We start from the raw sequence: 20703 nt of genomic DNA on the forward strand, positions 1-20703 counted from the left end.
AATGTCGAAATTACACTACATCATCAAGGAGAACATCAGGTCATACGAAAGCATTTTAGCCCAAGCTAAAACCGAGACCTTCTCTAACGCTCGGTCAATTATTAACAATACCTGGGATAGTCATCCAAGCCCGAAGTCAATGTTTTCGGGTTAAGTTGCAGCCCGTCGTCCTCCCTGCCTCGCCAGCGATAGGTCGTGGGTTCGTCTCCCTTCTGAGACGACTGGAACCACTGGTACCAGCTCTGAAACACGGCTTTACTTGAGGCAACGCGTGTGTGACACCTCTGGACTTGGACGTCCTAAGGCTGATGTGGTGAATGGGGGTTCTAAAAGAGTGTTCCATTTACTTTTTTTTTATATCCATTTCAGGGCAATTTCGACTCAACATCACGACGACGTACGTAATTTCTTACCCACCATAAGCATTTTAACGACCAGTTTTGCCTAGTGGGTAGTGACCCTGCCTACGAAGCCGATGGTCCCGGGTTCAAATCCTGGTAAGGACATTTATTCGTATGATGAGCATGGATATTTGTTCCAGAGTCATGGGTGTTTTCTATGTATTTAAGTATTTATACATATTTATATATTATATATACCGTTGTCTAAGTAGCTAAGTACCCTCAACACAAGCCTTATTGAGCTTACTGTGGGACTTAGTCAATTTGTGTAATAATGTCCTATAATATTTAAATTTATTTATTTATTATAAGCCATACTAAAATTTACGTTGGGGAATAAAAAAAAGAGACTGTTACAAGGACAAACAATCATAGCGCTTTCTCTGCTACTCCTACTGAAAGTTACATAAGAGCATCTCGTTCGGTCATCTGCCGGTTCTACCATTTCGTCTCTATAGTTATTGTACCTCTATGGTATTGTGACAGTTTATAGAACAAATATGCGATAATGCGTCACTAAACTGTAATTATTCCCGGACACTATTTTTTCATTTTTAAATCGATAGTCCGCATGATTCGAAGTAGAAAAAATCAAAAAAAAAAAGAAGATTCTGCAAAGGTTTGGTAAGGGGTTAAATGTAAGGACAGAGTATATTGGTTCGCTAACGAGAAATTCTAGATTCTAAACTTGTCTAGAAGCACTTTGTGTCATAGTTTAGTAATGAAAGCAAGTGTTTCATAATCAAATAGACCGCGAGCCAGGAACAATTTCCATGACCAATCGCCTCCCGGCTGAAAACTTGTGTAGTGGTTAACGGCTAGGTATGATGAACCCTCGTGGACGTCAGCTTCCGCTCCGTTGGTGGGTTGAGGAATGGCAGCCACCGAAACAAGTAAAACAAAAAAAAATGTCATCGCCTCCCGCTTGATACTTTGTCAAATGATAGTTCAGATGCTGTTGTTAATTAAAAAATCATTAGCCGGTTATATCGCGGTGGTAAGAAGCATCAGCTGGTCGCATGAACATGTAAAAAATAAGCACTATACCTTTTATGATAGCAATAACAAATCATGAAACTTTGCATGTAGCATTTCATCAGGCGTACACGCCTGAAAAGTCATCAACGGATTACGCAATTTACACATTACGCATACTTTGCCGCACATAAAGTGGTAAGGCGCATATTTTTTACACGTTCATTTTACAGCTGACGGTCATTCCACCGCGATAGAACCGGCTGACTGTTTTCTTAGTTTAAAACAGCATCTAAACTATCATCTGACAAAGTATCAGCTGGGAGGCGATGATCTTAAAGTACCAGGCGATCATAACTCACCTGTAGTCTGGTGAACATTCGATCCAATGTCCTTCTCAAAGGCCACTGTGGTTGGAAGAGTTGAGGTTGTGTTTTGACGAGATGAGCGATGGTTAATAGTAGCATGGGGGGGTTGGCAGCCGCGTTGCTTTGCACCACGAACTCTTTAGGGACTCTTGCAAATGCTTCCGTTCCTGTGAACAAAAAATGTGTGATTTCTGGTAAATTATAGTTACGATGTTTTTATTGAACTCCGTTAACTTAGGGTAAGGCTAGGTATTTTTAGGAAACTAAATGGAATAGTTAATTTTCGTAAAAAAAATTTTTTTTATTTTTCATACCACAAAATTATGGAAGGTGGAGGTAAGGAATGGAATCTCCATGTACCAAAAAGTGTCATCAAAAAACCTTAAATAGGTGGCGCTACAATACCTAGAATACTTGAAAATAAAATCAAATTATAGACAGCGCACTTCACTCCGTCAATAACGCCTAGGTTCCTAGCTACTCTAGCGCTACTCTGGAGAGATTTGGAACTATTATTTATACAGTTCAACTTTTAATTCCACACTCCATAGTTACCACAAAATAATTAAAAACTCTGTCACTTCGATCGTCTTAACTATGGAGTGTGGATTTAAGAGGAGAGAAATCTCTTATGATAGAACTGTTGCAAAAGTGTCCCGCTGTCAGCTATAAATAATAGTTTCAAATCTCTCCAGAGTAGCGCTAGAGTAGCTAAGAACGGAGCTATTGACGGAGTGAAGTGCGCTGTCTATGATTTGATTTTTTTGTTCAAGTACTCTAGGTATTGTAGCGCCACCTATTTAAGGTTTTTGATGACAGTTTTTGGTATATGGAGATTTATTTCCTTACCTCCACCTTCCATAGTCTTAACCAGTACTTGCGTTTAGCAGCAATTGTATAAACTAGTACTAAAAACTAATTAATATGTAACCAGGTCCTAAGGCAAGTGTACAGTCAGCGTCAAATACTTCGTAGCAGTCAAAGTAGCCAAATAGTTCGGTACACCATATATTTAGTATGGTGTACCGAACTATTTGGCCACTTTGACTGCTACGAAGTATTTGACGCTGACTGTACACGTTCTACGAGTAAAAACCCTTATCAGATAAAACAGGGAAATAATGTTATGGAGAGATTGAAGACAGGCATTTTGTTTCTTTATTAATTATATTTATTGTACAAAAAAAAAGATTTTCGTAATGTCCACCTTGTGAAGAAGGCAAGTTCTGGCTAGGGCTCCTGATATCCGTGATACACGCCGATCCGTAGCTACGGGTTCTTAAGCCCGGCGGTACTAAGATCACGAATTTCACGAACACGGCAAGGTACGTACCTCGTACCTGCGTTCGCGACCGGATTCACGTGACACGCCGTGACCGTGACACGCCATGATACGTAGCCCGTACCTGCGTTCGTGTGCGGAGCTTCGGGCTCGGTTCCGTTGGATAGGTACTTATCGCACGTCTTGTAGGTTCGACACGCCCGGGAGAAAAATAAATAAGGACTAGGTATTATTGAATTGAGTTACCCTTTAGTATATTGAATACGGTACGTTCGTCGGACAAACATTTACGTGTGAATTAAACTTAAATTGTATTTTTTGCATCGATTTGAATATAATGGTTATATCTAAATAATTTATGGGGTTATTCTGTTTTTTGTATAACCAGCTATTGATTTTAGTCAAAACTAGCGACCTGCTCGTTGCATTGCACTAATATATATAAATATAAGGTGTAAAACTCCCTAGTAAGTATCACTATAATTATGAACTTAAGCAACGCTGTGCTACTGGTTGTCATTATTAAATCAAGAGAAGACATTTTTTTCTGTTAAGTATTAATGAAATGAATGAAACATACTTGTAAAATCTTGCTACTATCAAAGAATATAACGTAGCCTAAATAAATATAATAAAGGTAAATTTCTGCAAATCTTCGGTAGGTATGATAAAGGTAATACAGGTAAACAAATTCAACAAAAACACATGTACGGGGCCACGGAAAAAAAGTACGCAGCTGCAGTTCTTATCAGTTTCGAACTTTCGGCACATTAAAGAGTACTGTTTATTTCTACATTGAAGGTAATAATGACATATTATTGTTAGAGTGTTTTATTGTATGACTAACAAGCTAAGCCGGGTTTTTTTTATAGATAAGAAGTGCAGTTGCACGTGCAGACAAAGATAATAAGATTTGCGAGCGACTTATTAAAGTGAAACAAACAATATACATAAGTAGCTGTGGGCTTTACCTTTTGTTCGTGAAGTTGAAAGAAGTGACCGCGATGTTGTTTTACAAATTCGTGGTATTTTTTATTTAATCTGGAGGGGGCAGTTTAGAATTTCGAACTCACATTCATTGTCATTAGTTACTCCTGACACCACAGTTGGTCTTCAAGTTTTAATTTAGCTCTGAATTTAAAGTTATTTTTGTTGTTGTTTCGTTATTTTTTGTTTTGTTATTGTTAGTGTATGATTAGTGTTACTCTAATGGTGTGTTTAAACTATTAACAATGAAGAGAAGTTGGGTGTGGAGATATGCCACCAGAGTCGGAGATACAGCTTTATGTACCTTGTGCAATGATCGCACAAATAATGAGTTTTCCTGTAGTGGTGGTACTACAGGATCTATCGGGAGACATTTGAGGGCAGTTCACTTGAAAGCTCCTGTCACGCCATCCAACGAGTAAGTACAATTTTTCACTATATTAAATAGGGTGTAAATGAAAGCAGTGCAAATTATCTTATATAGAATATTATGAAGAGTAAAGTTTTGGGGACCTTACCGGGGCCTTTTTTAGATTTAATTTAATTTAGTTTAGTATAGATTTATTTTTGTAGAGTATGTATTTAGTTTAACTGTAATTTTAAGTTTTTATGTACACATTGCTGTTATTTGAAATAAAGTAATTGCTTATATATTAAAAAAAAATACATTTCCAAATGAGACATCGGAAATTAAAATTATACTGGTACCTATGAGGTACAATTTTTTTGATGTTTTGTTATTTACTTTATCAAGCTTTAAAACTTTTTTGATGTCATTTTACTTAATAATTGACAACATTTATTTATTAGGTATTATTTGATAAATGTTTTGTGTTCAGCTTGACAAGAGGACGTTCACTACGACTATGCGACTAGGTACTTATTAAATAATAATAAAATAAAAACCGGCCAAGAGCATGTCGGGCCACGCTCAGTGTAGGGTTCCGTAGTTACTCTTCCGTCACAATAAGCTAAACTGGAGCTTAAAGTATAGTAAATTGTTAACCAAGGGATGAAACGGTACCTTTCACCCAAGTTAAACAAATAGGCAAATTTGCATAATCAGTACCTAATTAAAGTAAGTCTTTTTACTATGAAGGGAAAACTTTTTGCGATAACTCAAAAACAGCTAAACTGATCATGTCCGCTATAGTTTTTATTTAATGTCTTTCTTAAGCTCTACTTCCACGATTTTTTTCATATTTTTTGGACCTATGTTTCAAAAGTTAGAGGGGGGGACACATTTTTTTTCTTTCGAAGCGATTATCTCAAAATATATTTACTTTATCAAAAAATGTTAAATCCCTATTAGTTTTGAAAGACCTTTCCAACGATACCCACACTCTAGGGTTGAAGCGAAAAAAAAAATTTACCCCCACTTTACGTGTAGGGGAGGTGCCCTAAAAAAATTAAATTTTTAGATTTTATTGTACGACTTTGTCGGCTTTATTGATTTATATATCCATGCCAAATTTCAGCTTTCTAGCACTAACGACCGCAGAGCAAAGCCTCGGACAGACAGACAGACAGACAGACGGACATGGCGAAACTATAAGAGTTCCTAGTTGACTACGGAACCCTAAAAAAACACCTATCGTCGTATATCAATATAGTTGTACTCTTGTAACGTATTATATATATGCAATAGTAGAACCATTACTTTAGTTTCATCCCTGTAACTATACAATCAAGGCGTTAATATTTTCTCCTGTTTTCCACCCTCACGAATAAATTATCCAATAAATGCTTCATCAAGTTTATTTATTATTTATTTCAATAAAATACAATGGACAATGACTTAATATTAAATACAACGTCCCACAAAACTGTTTGCACAGTTTGACTGTTTAATTTAAACGTTATTATTTTTTACCAGGACGAGACTAAAGTAATGTGTATTACTTGTGAGATAAGTACATTGTGTTTTCATGCGATGGCCAAGTCAATCTATTTATTTAAAACAAAAGATTTATAATATTGATATGGTCATTAGAAGATGTTGTTGGGATTATGTAATAAAGCAATGTGCTTTTGAAAAACTACACAGGAAAAAAGTCTAGGAACTTTATAAAGAATGATAATCACATAAATTGAACGTTCAAACTTAATTCAATTGCAGACAATCATCTGTCGACGATGACATAATCCCAAGCGATGTAGCGGTTCCCGGCGGCAGTGAGCAAAGTGAAGGTAGAGTGCCGTCAAATGTACAAAAACGGAGACGATTTCGCCAAAGTCAATCTTGCGACCGTACATCATGCAGCACTGAAAGAACAGAGAACATTCACCAAGCCAGTGCCGGATTAACCATTAAGCAAAATAAGCACTTGCTTAGGGCACCACGTCTAGGGGGGGCACCAAAATCGTAGGAAAAAAACGCGCAGGCTGCATCGCAGTCGTAGTACTTATGTACACGAAACTTGTTGTCGACTTTGACGTGTGCAAGTACCCATCTAATAACGAAGGGTCGTAATAGAGTGAGGACACGTAAGCACATCACCAACCCTTCGCAGAGGCCCTCAAAGCTAAAAGCCAAAATATCTTACCGCCGGGCTTGTGGCCAACCGATTTTCTCGACGTAGATTACCGATTTTGTAGCGAATTTTGCTCTCTTGCACGCCAGATGTGTCGGCCTAGCCGAGTTGGTGCAGAACCACGATCCTGCGACCTAATTGTCAAACTGTTATAAAGGGCCCCGCGAAGGCACAAAACCAAAAGCAACTTATTAAGTTTTGGTTTCCACTTAAGCCAAAGGCCGAGCAGTAGGAGAACCGTGATTACATAGGTTCGATTTCAAGCCACTCTTTTGCAGTTCGGCGTTAGGTCTTATGCGACGCTAGGCCTTCTACTTTGTGCAAACTGCCTTACTTTCACTTAACATGGATCCAAATCTAAGCTGTCCTCTCTCGAAGCTGGGCCTTCTGCCTTGCTCACACCACGCCATCAGTTGTATTGTATGATAACCCACCGCGATCGGACGCTCCGGACGTTCAGCCATTCATACCTCGCCAGTGGTCAAATTCAAATGCTTTCTTCCAGCTCGACCTTTGGCCTCATCCGCCGATCGAACGCTCCGCGCGTTCAGCCTTATGAAAAGCTCAGCCTTAGACTTTGCCTTTAAAAACACTGATTTAAACTTTCACGATTTAGGCCAATCAAATTAAATCCAAAAATAGCGTTTTGAGGAATTAATTCCCAGCAAGCTGGAAAATGTTTTAATACTTTCATTTCATTCTAAATGCGTGTAATCCAAGTTTGCTCCATCCCAGGGGGCATACATTTTGGGATCCTTAGGAGATATTTTTTTCCTGTCGAAACCACTTGATTTTGAAGGACATAGGACAGTTCGTGGATTAGACACTGGTAAGAACGCGTTTTTGGATTTTTAACATGATTTTACCAAAAATAAAAAATGTCGACCTTTTTATACAATTTAGACTAGGAATACATATTAGGGTACCTTCAATAAATCAATATGTTTTATTGCAAGAACATAATTAAATTACATTTCGGATCCTCAGATATCAGTTTTAATCATAATTAGAACAAATTTTACGTCGGACGTACCGTTTTCGATTTTCAAGCAAAAAAACTGAAAAAGAGGAAACATTTATGCACACCTCCAGGAATGGAGCAAACTCGGATTACACGCATTTTAGGACCAAATTCGAAGAAAACTGATTTTATTGGCCTAATTGTGACACATTATTATTTAAGAAAACGGGACTTAATCGCGTTTGATTAAGTTCTAAAATTACCTCCAACGTCAAGATACTGATGTCGACTTTACCTAGTCTTTTCCGAGACCATGGGGACAACGCAGTTTTTGAAACATCGGATCAGTGGTAATTTTAAATCTTACCCTATTAAGTCCCCTAATGGCTAAGCTCCTACTGAAGCTCTGCCTTTGCCCTCACATGAATGAGCTTCGCAGGAAAGCTCTAGAGGTTGCAAAACCCTGTGCGGAGAACGGCCTATGCCTTTTATGTCTTCTCATACTTGGACATTGGTTGGCTCGCCTCCGGCCTTATGCGAAGCACGATCTTCAATTTGCTAACACTTGACCTTACTGTTGGAACATTACTACTGCAGTACTGTCAATTTCCGTGATAAAATGATGTGTTGGATTGAAAATTCTATTCTCAGCAGTAATGCGGCAATAAACGTCACTCAATTTACCAAGAAAATTCAATGTACTCTTGATGAGGGGGCACCATGGTCTAGAAATGCTTAGGGCATCAAAATGTCTTAATCCGGCACTGCACCAAGCTGTAGCAAAATTAATTGCTGTGAATCAGCTACCTCTATCATTCACAGCAAGTGAAGGCTTCCAGCAGTTTATGGCGGTTATCGAACCCGGCTATAAAATAATAAAAGAAGATGCTTTGAAACGAAGACTTAATCTTTTAGCGGATAAACTAACCGACAAAATACGCGAAAAATTGTTAAAGGCCAAGAGCATAGCATGCACTGCAGACCTTTGGTCATCTCGCACCCAGGAGTCGTACTTAACGTGTACAACAAACATTATAGATGATGAGTGGAATTGTGAAACAATGACATTAAGTACACAGGAGATGGAAGAAAGGCATACGGCAGTAAATATTGCCAAAGAAATAAACGAAATCTCCGATAAATGGGGAATATCGTCGAGCCTCTCAGCAGTAGTGACAGATAACGCCACAAATATAGTTAACGCTGTTTCATCATCAAATGTGTTAGAAAAAAACAATTTGACCTGCGCTGCTCACAGTATTCAACTAGCTGTTAACAAATCTTTTCTCATGGAAAACGTGGCAAATGTATGCAGCAAGGCAAGTAAAATTGTTGGACACTTTCGTCATTCCAACGTAGCAGCCAAAGAATTAGAAACGATGCAAGAACAACTAGAAATGAAGCAGCTTAATCTAATTCAAAGCTGCAAAACGAGATGGAATTCAACATATGAGATGCTTGACCGTCTACTGGTAAATAGGATACCTGTAATGAACGTGTTAAATGATCGCACAAAAACACTACCAAGTACCGCACAGCGTCTAGAAATGTTCGAAGCAGAATGGTTTTTAATTGACGAATTGGTGAAAATTCTAAAACCGCTACAAGTGGCTACAAATTTACTTTGCTCAGATGCACACTCACCGGTATCAATGGTGCGACCACTGCTTCAAGCTATAATAAAAAACCATTTAAATGACGATGACACTGATTCCGAAACCGCTAAAGGTGTCAAATTAATCATTAAAACAGAACTAGAAGAGCGGTTTAAATTAATCTGGAATCAAGACTGCGAAGTTAACGCTCGGCAAATTGCATCTCTGCTCGACCCACGATACAAAGATTTGTGTGATGAACATATTGACGCTAGGCAGCTTATAAGAAATAAAGTCATGGCCAAATTACAGAACAGTGTACCTATTGAAGACAGAGAACAGTCTACGGAAGCTGATGAAAATTCTAATAAAAGTGCATTAGAGTACATTTATAAAACAAAAAGTTACTCTAATATGCATCCTTTAGAGCAATTTAATACATATTTAGCAGAACCACAGATTCGATTTGACATGGACCCATTTCAGTGGTGGAAATTGCGAGCAGTAAGATACCCAGCGGTAGCAGACATTGCAAAAAACTACTTATGTATACCAGCTACCTCCGCAAGTTCGGAAAGAACTTTTTCAACAGCGGGTAACATCGTTACAGCAAAACGTAGCTGTCTTCTTCCAAAAAACGTTTCTTTATTGGTATTTTTGTATCAAAACAAAAAAATGTTAGATTAATAATATACCTACATATTTATTGCTTTTTTATTATTATTGTGTAATTATTTTAATAGCGATAAGAGGGTGTTTAATTTAGAAACATATTTAATATGTAATTATTTATTTGTATCTTATCCAAAATTTTCACCGATCTGATGTTCAATTTTTTTTATTTTAATTTTCCGAACTTTGTGAAGTTTCACACGGTAAGAGTAGGTATTGAAAGCTGTTTTTGTAACCAAGAAATCGAAGTTTTAATTAGATATGTAAAATAATTATATTTAGCTTAAGTTAACGTTATTAATTACGTTTTAAATTCATCTATTAAAATTGTCCCGTCAATCAATCAATCAATATCTCATCAATGCACCTAATTTTTAAAAAGTTTTAGATATTTAAGAAAATTTACCTGTCTGGTTATACGTTTTATTTTATTAGTCTTAGATTCTATATTTATTTATACATTCATGTGATATTATCCAGTTTATTTTTTTCAATATTAATGTGTTATTTTTTACTGTCATTTTTATAACTATAATTATTTCTAAATTAAGAAATTATATACTTACCTACTTCATGTTGATTTATGAATAAATAATTGTTCAGTACCCCTAGTGTAAATTTAGTCGATAGCGAAACGTGACGTACGCGTTTGCGTTAAGTCTCATTTTGTATGGGTTTTTGAACAGCGCGCCAAGCGGGACGTTTTGGAAAGTCAAAAATCTCATACAAAATGACACTTAACGCAAACGCGTACGTCACGTTTCGCTGTCGAAAATATTTACACTAGGGGTACTGAACGTTGTTGTGTGGTTTTGTTGATTTATAAGATATTTTTAAAGCTGAGCAAATTATTTTAATAAAGCTTTTGTACCCCACACAGTGTTGTTGTATTATTTTAGCAACCCGTTAATTCAAAAGTAATGAAACGGAATTAGAGCTATGAATAAAAAACTCACGATACATTTTTATTCGTAGCTCTTAGAGACCGCATCGTATCTTCACTCAACGTCGCGGGCGGACCGAACCGGCGTGTTCTTAAGATACGTGAAGCCGTGATCACGCCTACACGGATCTACACGGATTCACGTACCCTAATTTCACGTACCCGAATGTCACGTGCGGAACGGACCAGAAAACCGTTGCCGTGAAACACGAAACCGGGCGCACGGCTACGGGTTCACGAATCACGGACACGACCGCGAGCCCTAGTTCTGGCGAGGTAGGTGCCAAGTCGAGGCCTGACAAAAGATGCGAGTCAAAAATACTTGTTTCTGAGGTATACAGACTACACTATATAGTGCTTTTCTGATAGCTCACCAAGTATTTGTTCCCTGGATCTCCGGAGACCAGCGCTGCATGAGCAGGCCGTGGAAAGCTTCGTCCCAGAGAAACCCCCGGGGAAAGAATGATCTGATAGCTCACCTAGTATCTGTTCTCTGGGTATCCAGCCCTCAACGTTGATGAGGTCCAGCCAGTGGGCCGCTATGTCCATCTGGATCTCTGGAGACCAGCGCTGGATGAGCAATCCGTGGAAACCTTCGTCCCAGAGGAACCCTCGGGGGAAAAATGACCTGTTGACAATATTCATAAATAAGATTCAGAGATGATATAAGAGGAATTTAAGGTGTAGTTAGTTCAAGTCCTTCTCTCAGCTCGCTGAGCACTGTGCAGACGGCCGTGCGTGCTTGAGATCACGGATATCATTGTTTATGGATTGATATTTTTGTTAATTTTAACAAAAAAATTAATCGATGTTTCGATCATAAATCTTTTCTGGTTAATTTGATGTGAACCTGTGTTGTGTACAATAAAGTGATTAACTACTACTACTAAATGACATTGCGCATTTTTAGAAGCAATTTTCATACTTACAATTTTTGAATGCGCAATGTTATTTTTGGTGAATATGAATATCGTTTAAATGTCAAGTGTACGTTCGTACTTTTAGCTGGATGTCTATAGAATATTCCTGCCAAAACGCACGAAATTCAATTTTCTATGGGAGATTAACCCTTCGCGCTGCCTTTTTTTTAAATGGCTGACTTTTTCTACTGACAAAGTGGCTGTGCCAGTATAGTTTAATAAAAAAAGAAAACTGACCTGCTAGGTACAGCAGTGTACAGTGGAGCCCTCCAATAAGGCACCGGTTCTCTTGTATATTGTGATCGCACGCGGCCCGCGCCGTAGAAGTACCCGATGCCACCGATCATGTTCGACAGAGCCGCCTGAGCTATCCTGGTGTCCTGGTCCGAATAACTGGAAAAAATATGTACGATAGTGGAGGAGGCCATACAAAGGGTTGTAGCGCCATCAGAAATAAGTAAATTAACACAGTAACGCTAAGAATTTCGGACATTGACAGTGCCACTGTGAGAGCGGAACAGCAATATCATTATAGTATATCTGTGTGCGATAGAGATAGGAACAAACGTCAGTCCTTACTTTAGTCTATGCCGAACTTTTTTTTTTCTTTGTTTTATGATACAGGAGGCAAACAAGCGGACGGATCGCCTGATGGTAAGCGGTTACCGCCGCCCACGGACACCCGCAACACTAGATGGGTTGTAAGTGCGTGGCCGGCGTTTAAGATGTGAGTACACTATTTTCTTGAAGGTCGTATCGGTCCGGAAATACCGCAGGCGACAGATCAGTCCACAGATTAGCTTCTTTCGAAGTTTCTAGGACTGCCAACCATCTATGTGGTGAAGATGGAAATGCGTCTCTTTTTATCTTCTAACACCCTGGTATACTCGTCCTCCTACGGAGCGGGGGTGGGGAGGTGTTCTATAGTGAATTCCACGTCCATTACGAATGGTATCTTAAAAATACGTATCGTGGGGGCCAATGATGGTCGCGCTTCTATCTACTTATCGAGCTGCAAGCTTATGATGGTCGCACTTTAAGGGAACTCAACTTTCACTTACATTTCGAGCTGTGAGCCTATGATGTTAGCGATTTAACGTCTATCATCGTACCCATCGCGTTCCCACAAGTATGTAAGATTGTAAGAGCGAGCGCGACGCATTTAACGATAGTTGATAAAAGCGCAACCATCCTACTGACTATTATTATAGACGCAAATCAAGCGCGAAAAACATCAACAAAAAAAAACACTTTAAAGTATGACCCGTTGGGGGAAACTGCAGCGTTCGGGTTTTCTCGGCTCCGTTCGGCTCAGCAATCTACGAGCAATTATTAGGGTTGGCAGAACTTGACGTTCCTTTCGTGCACGACCACAGATAAGATAATGACTTGAATTTTGACAACCCTAAATAGCTGAAAGGGATAGTGCCATACATTAGAAAGGGACAGCACGATTCGTCCCTGGATGCTGTCAACTTTCGGTTTTGTAGGAAATTTCCTTTCTGTACTATAGTACTATTATTTACTCTGTACTATGACTTACTTCTTCTGTCTTAATCCGAACTTTCTCTCAAACTCGTCGTTGAACAGCCTCTTCTTATCTTCTAGCACCCTGGTATACTCGGCCCCCTTCAGAGGGGGGGTGGGGAGGTCCTCTATAGTGAACACCACGTCCATCACGAACGGGGGTTCCACTATCATCTGGATTGGCACGAAGTTTACTTCTGCCTCCTGGAAAAAGGTATAATAGCAACTTTATGGTGAAGGGGTAACATTTAAAAAAAACTTAATTTTGAAACTTTCAGGTCCTGTATTTTTTAATCAATTCCATATATTCTTTTAATATCCACAATATTGCGATAAATTGCTCATATGCTATTTATTTAAGTAGATTCTGTTATAAAATTCAACATGTGTCGTCATCCCTATTACCTTGTTCGTCAGTTCTTCGTCAGGGCGAAGTGCAGGTATTCTACCGAAAGTAGGGTGTTGTTCAGCTTTAAGAAGGGAATAGAACTTCTCCTTCAGGAGATGCAGGCCTGGTGCGTGGCCTTCGGAAAACGAAGTATGGAGGACCTTCCCTGTCAAAAAAGACCGCGGTTCAAATTGTTAATAGTTTTTACTATCATAAAAATGGACGCCATTTTGATTTTCGGCATTTTTCATCAGATAGTGTTGAAAATTAATGTTTAAGGGGAAGGGAAGGGGGGAAGGGAGGGATAGAGATTATTCTATTCTTCATAGCGATGTTTTAGGCGTTAAGCACAAGAACGCACAAAATACAGTTGGTGTTGACGAGTTAGTGTAGGTAGAAACCCATTGTACCTTTGAATAAGTGCACAGCTAAAGTTGTGAAGCAAACTTAAGGAAGAATCCATCACAGCGGCTTCTTAGCACCTAATATTAAACAAGCCTGGTGGCTTTAGCTGGGAGGCGAAAGGCCGAGCCCGCCGGGGGCCTTGGACTTCATTACAAGTCTCCAGCGAAGCTCACGGCAGGTGCAGTAAACCTCATAGTAAACACGTAATGTAAGTACATATATATATATCACAGCTAAGTACGGCGATTAAAAAGGTGTATCCTCACCCTTCAGCGGCACCAGGTTGACCCGGAAGTTGTGCAGTTGCGGCGTGTGGCCGTGCAGGGCGCCGCCCTCCAGCCAGAGGCGGGAGAGTGGCGGCGCCGGCCCCAGCGACTCATCCAGGGCCCCGTACCACACCAGCACGTACGGGGCGTAGGCGTTGTTCTGTAATGCTCACCATTCAGCGGCACCAGGTTGACCCGGAAGTTGTGCAGTTGCGGCGTGTGGCCGTGCAGGGCGCCGCCCTCCAGCCAGAGGCGGGAGAGTGGCGCCGCCGGCCCCAGCGACTCATCCAGGGCCCCGTACCACACCAGCACGTACGGGGCGTAGGCGTTGTTCTGTAATGCTCACCATTCAGCGGCACCAGGTTGACCCGGAAGTTGTGCAGTTGCGGCGTGTGGCCGTGCAGGGCGCCGCCCTCCAGCCAGAGGCGGGAGAGCGGCGCCGCCGGCCCCAGCGACTCGTCCAGGGCCCCGTACCACACCAGCACGTACGGGGCGTAGGCGTTGTTCTGTAATGCTCACCATTCAGCGGCACCAGGTTGACCCGGAAGTTGTGCAGTTGCGGCGTGTGGCCGTGCAGGGCGCCGCCCTCCAGCCAGAGGCGGGAGAGTGGCGCCGCCGGCCCCAGCGACTCATCCAGGGCCCCGTACCACACCAGCACGTACGGGGCGTAGGCGTTGTTCTTTAATGCTCACCCTTCAGCGGCACCAGGTTGACCCGGAAGTTGTGCAGTTGCGGCGTGTGGCCGTGCAGGGCGCCGCCCTCCAGCCAGAGGCGGGAGAGCGGCGCCGCCGGCCCCAGCGACTCGTCCAGGGCCCCGTACCACACCAGCACGTACGGGGCGTAGGCGTTGTTCTGTAATGCTCACCATTCAGCGGCACCAGGTTGACCCGGAAGTTGTGCAGTTGCGGCGTGTGGCCGTGCAGGGCGCCGCCCTCCAGCCAGAGGCGGGAGAGTGGCGGCGCCGGCCCCAGCGACTCATCCAGGGCCCCGTACCACACCAGCACGTACGGGGCGTAGGCGTTGTTCTGTAATGCTCACCATTCAGCGGCACCAGGTTGACCCGGAAGTTGTGCAGTTGCGGCGTGTGGCCGTGCAGGGCGCCGCCCTCCAGCCAGAGGCGGGAGAGCGGCGCCGCCGGCCCCAGCGACTCGTCCAGGGCCCCGTACCACACCAGCACGTACGGGGCGTAGGCGTTGTTCTGTAATGCTCACCATTCAGCGGCACCAGGTTGACCCGGAAGTTGTGCAGTTGCGGCGTGTGGCCGTGCAGGGCGCCGCCCTCCAGCCAGAGGCGGGAGAGTGGCGCCGCCGGCCCCAGCGACTCATCCAGGGCCCCGTACCACACCAGCACGTACGGGGCGTAGGCGTTGTTCTTTAATGCTCACCCTTCAGCGGCACCAGGTTGACCCGGAAGTTGTGCAGTTGCGGCGTGTGGCCGTGCAGGGCGCCGCCCTCCAGCCAGAGGCGGGAGAGCGGCGCCGCCGGCCCCAGCGACTCGTCCAGGGCCCCGTACCACACCAGCACGTACGGGGCGTAGGCGTTGTTCTGTAATGCTCACCATTCAGCGGCACCAGGTTGACCCGGAAGTTGTGCAGTTGCGGCGTGTGGCCGTGCAGGGCGCCGCCCTCCAGCCAGAGGCGGGAGAGCGGCGCCGCCGGCCCCAGCGACTCGTCCAGGGCCCCGTACCACACCAGCACGTACGGGGCGTAGGCGTTGTTCTGTAATGCTCACCATTCAGCGGCACCAGGTTGACCCGGAAGTTGTGCAGTTGCGGCGTGTGGCCGTGCAGGGCGCCGCCCTCCAGCCAGAGGCGGGAGAGTGGCGCCGCCGGCCCCAGCGACTCATCCAGGGCCCCGTACCACACCAGCACGTACGGGGCGTAGGCGTTGTTCTGTAATGCTCACCACACCATTCAGCGGCACCAGGTTGACCCGGAAGTTGTGCAGTTGCGGCGTGTGGCCGTGCAGGGCGCCGCCCTCCAGCCAGAGGCGGGAGAGCGGCGCCGCCGGCCCCAGCGACTCGTCCAGGGCCCCGTACCACACCAGCACGTACGGGGCGTAGGCGTTGTTCTGTAATGCTCACCATTCAGCGGCACCAGGTTGACCCGGAAGTTGTGCAGTTGCGGCGTGTGGCCGTGCAGGGCGCCGCCCTCCAGCCAGAGGCGGGAGAGTGGCGCCGCCGGCCCCAGCGACTCATCCAGGGCCCCGTACCACACCAGCACGTACGGGGCGTAGGCGTTGTTCTTTAATGCTCACCCTTCAGCGGCACCAGGTTGACCCGGAAGTTGTGCAGTTGCGGCGTGTGGCCGTGCAGGGCGCCGCCCTCCAGCCAGAGGCGGGAGAGCGGCGCCGCCGGCCCCAGCGACTCGTCCAGGGCCCCGTACCACACCAGCACGTACGGGGCGTAGGCGTTGTTCTGCAACAATACATGTCAACTACGGAACAAATCAAGTTATTTAACAATTTTTTTTTATGTGTGTTTTTTAAGTAGTCCGGTAGGGCGGAGGCCTATCAGACGTCCCAGATATCGCTGGGGCGATGCTGTTGAAGCGGACTTGCGCGATCTCCAGGCCGATAACTGGCGGGAGATGGCACAGGATCGAGACAACTGGCGTGTACTCGTGTCGGAGGCCAAGACTCATTTTGGGTCGCTGCGCCATTAAGTAGTAGTAGTAGTAGTAGTAGTAGTAGTAGTACACTAGTATATTACTACATTACGATACAAGTGCGAACAACAACACAACAAACTGTCTTCAGTTTGGCGAAGCTTTTGTATGTATATAGTCATAAGTATTTTACGAAAAAAAATACTAGAGTATTTACCTACCTACCGCCGTGGTAGGGTAGTCTTGTGGTCAAGACGTTAGCCGCGTAAACTAGACGCTGGTTCGACTCCGGCCTCGGCCGCCGGAGGGCACAGTCACTCTTTAGTTTATGACATCTACTTATATATCGGTTTATAATCTATGATATGGAATAGATAGGTTATAAATAAGGTCTTCGCACACTATACCAATTCCACACCAACTCAACTCACTTTTGGTTCACCTTAGTGGACGACGAGTGGACGACGCGTAGACCACCCGACAGTTACCTAAATTTTAAACATTGTACTATAGGACATACAAGATAAGGCTTTAATTTCAATATTTAATTTTGAGTCGAGTGGCTGTTGAGTTGTAACAATGTGCTAAGACCTTTATTCATACATAAAGACTAAAGTGCACAAAACATACTTCTACACTTATTTCATTACCTACGAATGAATCTATTTTTGTTGATTATTTTTCGTCATTTGACCAATCCTTATGTATGGTTGTGAGGCCTGGATACTAACACAAAAAGAGAAAGTCAGCTCCTGGCAGCGGAAAGGAAGGTCTTTCAAAAGATCCTGGGACCTATCAAGATGACACGTGGCACGTGGAGGATAAGGAAGAATGCCGAAATCAAGGGCGCACCTTATATCATCGGGGAAACTAAACGCCTTACCTTAGCGGTGACATTGATACGAACAGTCCAATGCCCGCCATGTTCGCCCCCCGGAGTCTTGATGAAGGAGGTGTAGATCTCGTGGGGGGGATCTAAGATGCGTTGCTCCCCGAAATGCTCCCCGTCATGCTGCAGCCAGCCGTAGGAGGGGAGGTCGTCGCCCTGCTCGCACCAATGTCTAAAACACATTTTAACCCATTAACGGTCAAGATTTAAAAAATACACAATAGGGAGTATTACTGCAATGTTCTGCTGCCAGACTGCAGCATTAGCACCCATCGTACTGTGCCTTAAACTGTGTTTTCACAAGTTATCACAGATAATGAAATATGACATTGACGCATCAAGGCGGTTTATTTACAAAGGGCCTATCGGGAAACGCGAAAATCGAAATTTAGTTATCTGCCTCTTTATCGCTCGAATATACAAGAGTGATAGAGAGGTTCGATAACGACTTTTGATTTTCTTGTTTCGCGGTAAACTCTCAGATTGTGATGGATTGTGGTAGTGGCGCCCCCTATGCAGAGTTTAGCGTAATATTTCCCTAGTCAAGCATCATTTTTCCTTATTTTTTTATTTTTTTTATACTACGTCGGTGGCAAACAAGCATACGGCCCGCCTGATGGTAAGCAGTCTCCGTAGCCTATGTACGCCTGCAACTCCAGTTACATGCGCGTTGCCGACCCTAAACCCCCCCCGTTGAGCTCTGGCAACCTTACTTACCGGCAGGAACACAACATTATGAGTAGGGTCTAGTGTTATTTGGCTGCGGTTTTCTGTAAGGTGGAGGTACTTCCCCAGTTGGGCTCTGCTCTAGATCTGGAATGACATCCACTGGCTGTGCCCTACCACACAAAGCGAGATGAAATTCACAATGCCCATACCTCTCTTTAGGACGTAGTTTAAGGACGTACCCGGGTCCAAAACACCTTATATTCCTATAACATGAAAAAATACAAAAATATGTTATAAGGATGGTTATTTTGGCCAAAAATTATTTGTATAGTATCTAAGTGCCCTGTCGTTCTTTTCATTCTGTTACCCCCTGCTGGGGTGTAGGAGAACCATTTTCTTCCACTGACTACCCAATACACCCAACTCTTGGTCCACGGAACGGCGCCAAGTAAATTTAGGGCGTGCATGTTTCCGTTTGCCGAACATCTTACAGGTCAGGGCCTCTTTGGATAGGGTGTCAGGCTTCCTGAGGATATGCCCAATCCAATGCCATTTGCGAGTTTGCATCTCCTTGTGTACGGGTGCTTGTTCAGTTATTCTCCATACGTGAGCCGTTAGAAACAGAGATAGAGAATAGGAAATGGCAGATCAATGTACTGTCAAGAGTAAAAATATGGGTCCACTCAACTTACTCAAAAATATGTCCCATAGTCCTTAATTGGTCGACATAAGAGCTATGGGACATATTTTTGAGCAACTTATGTGGACCCATTTTTTTTATACTACGTCGGTGGCAAACAAGCATACGGCCCGCTTGATGGTTAGCAGTCTCCGTAGTCTATCTACGCCTTCAACTCACGAGGAGTTACATGCGCGTTGCCGACCCTAACACTCCGCACCCTCGTTGAGCTTTGGCAACCTTACTCACCGGCAGGAACACAACACTATGAGCAGGGTCTAGTGTTATTTGGCTGCGGTTTTCCGTAAGGTGGAGGTACTTCCCCAGTTGGGCTCTGCTCTAGATCTGGAATGACATCCGCTGTGCTGAGCCCTACCACACAAAGCGAGATGACATTCACAATGCCCATACCTCTCTTTTAAGGGCGTACCCGGGTCCACAGTTTTAAACTTGATTGTACAGGTAGATTCACAAGAGGTGGCACGAATGGAATGAATGAGTGAACGAAAATATCTATGTGTGTATGACATTAACCAATAAAATGGCGTCTTGACTGTATACCGATACATGCGTCACTCATACAATGAAAGCTTCGTTCATTCCATTCGTGCCAGCTCTTGTGAAATCAACCTGTACAGAATTCTTCGTGATTACTCTGTATCTTTAGGTATTTAAATAAATGTAAACAAACAATTTGTATTAAACTAATTCTACGAATTTCAACTTAACTCCTCTGGAGTTGCAGGCGTACATAGGCTACGGAGACTGCTTACCATCAGGCGGGCCGTATGCTTGTTTGCCACCGACATAGTATTAAAAAAAAATCAGTCACTCGCGTGACATGTTTCGGAGAGCCTGGTCTCCTTTCCCAAGCACTAACAGTGGGAGCAGCGTTCACGACGGTCGCGATTCGATTATTGCAAACAATTTGTACATTTTCGGGTAGTTATAACATTTATTAGTTAACCAACCAAATACAAAACCGCCTGGATCTGTCACTGAACGACCTGACTTTCACCTACATTATTTGATCATGTCATGTTTACATCTACCATCAACTTAAGGAGCCATTTGAGGGTAGATTTTGTTTGCTTTTATTTAAATACCTAAAGATACAGAGTATAGTGTCCTTACTGAGCAGCTTAGGACAGCCTCTCTGATACTATATACAGTGTTGTCACATCTACCAACTTTTGGGTAGATCTACCTATTTTGCCTGCGTTCTACCTATCTACCTCCCTCGACCTGAAATCTACCTATTTTTCAAAATGGTACAATTGTAAGTAATTCTCAATACATGTGACGGAACATTACTTAATTTCTACCGAATTTAGATTCGATATAATGAAAACTTGCCAAAGAAACAGATTATACAAGCAGATTCATTACCTACAAGCAATGGAAATCCTGATTTTTGTTTCGATTTCTTTAATAAACACGTGTACTAACATCACAATATTAAATACTCATAAATAATTTCAAAATTTCTATACACATTTATAATCATAAAAACGTACTTGTTATTGAGTGGTACATCTACCTGTTTTTCATTTTTTTAAAGTTTTTCATTAAAAACTACCCATTTCTACCTATTTTTGCACCCTGTTCTACTACTTCGGCAAAATTGTATGTGACAAC

General features: G+C 43.0%; 2 protein-coding genes across 2 annotated transcripts in view; one reads left to right on the forward strand and one right to left on the reverse strand.

The window, feature by feature from the left end:
- LOC133531354 (mannosyl-oligosaccharide glucosidase) overlaps positions 1-20703 on the reverse strand; it is a 47517-nt gene that overhangs the window by 20525 nt on the left and 6289 nt on the right. The window contains exons 3-10 of the mRNA XM_061869515.1: positions 17712-17889; positions 16479-16638; positions 13571-13719; positions 13182-13369; positions 11876-12031; positions 11198-11346; positions 1739-1911; positions 112-242 (exon numbers count right to left, since the gene is read on the reverse strand). Coding sequence (XP_061725499.1) covers positions 112-242; positions 1739-1911; positions 11198-11346; positions 11876-12031; positions 13182-13369; positions 13571-13719; positions 16479-16638; positions 17712-17889 — 1284 coding nt within the window. The remainder of the gene's footprint in view (positions 1-111; positions 243-1738; positions 1912-11197; positions 11347-11875; positions 12032-13181; positions 13370-13570; positions 13720-16478; positions 16639-17711; positions 17890-20703) is intronic.
- On the forward strand, positions 7346-10654 carry LOC133531331 (E3 SUMO-protein ligase ZBED1-like). Its single transcript, XM_061869471.1, has one exon. It carries the CDS (start codon positions 8216-8218, stop codon positions 9788-9790), a length of 1575 nt encoding a protein of 524 aa, XP_061725455.1. The 5' UTR covers positions 7346-8215; the 3' UTR covers positions 9791-10654.

This window comes from Cydia pomonella, chromosome 25, assembly GCF_033807575.1.
Source record: "Cydia pomonella isolate Wapato2018A chromosome 25, ilCydPomo1, whole genome shotgun sequence".
NCBI classification, from domain to species: domain Eukaryota; kingdom Metazoa; phylum Arthropoda; class Insecta; order Lepidoptera; family Tortricidae; genus Cydia; species Cydia pomonella.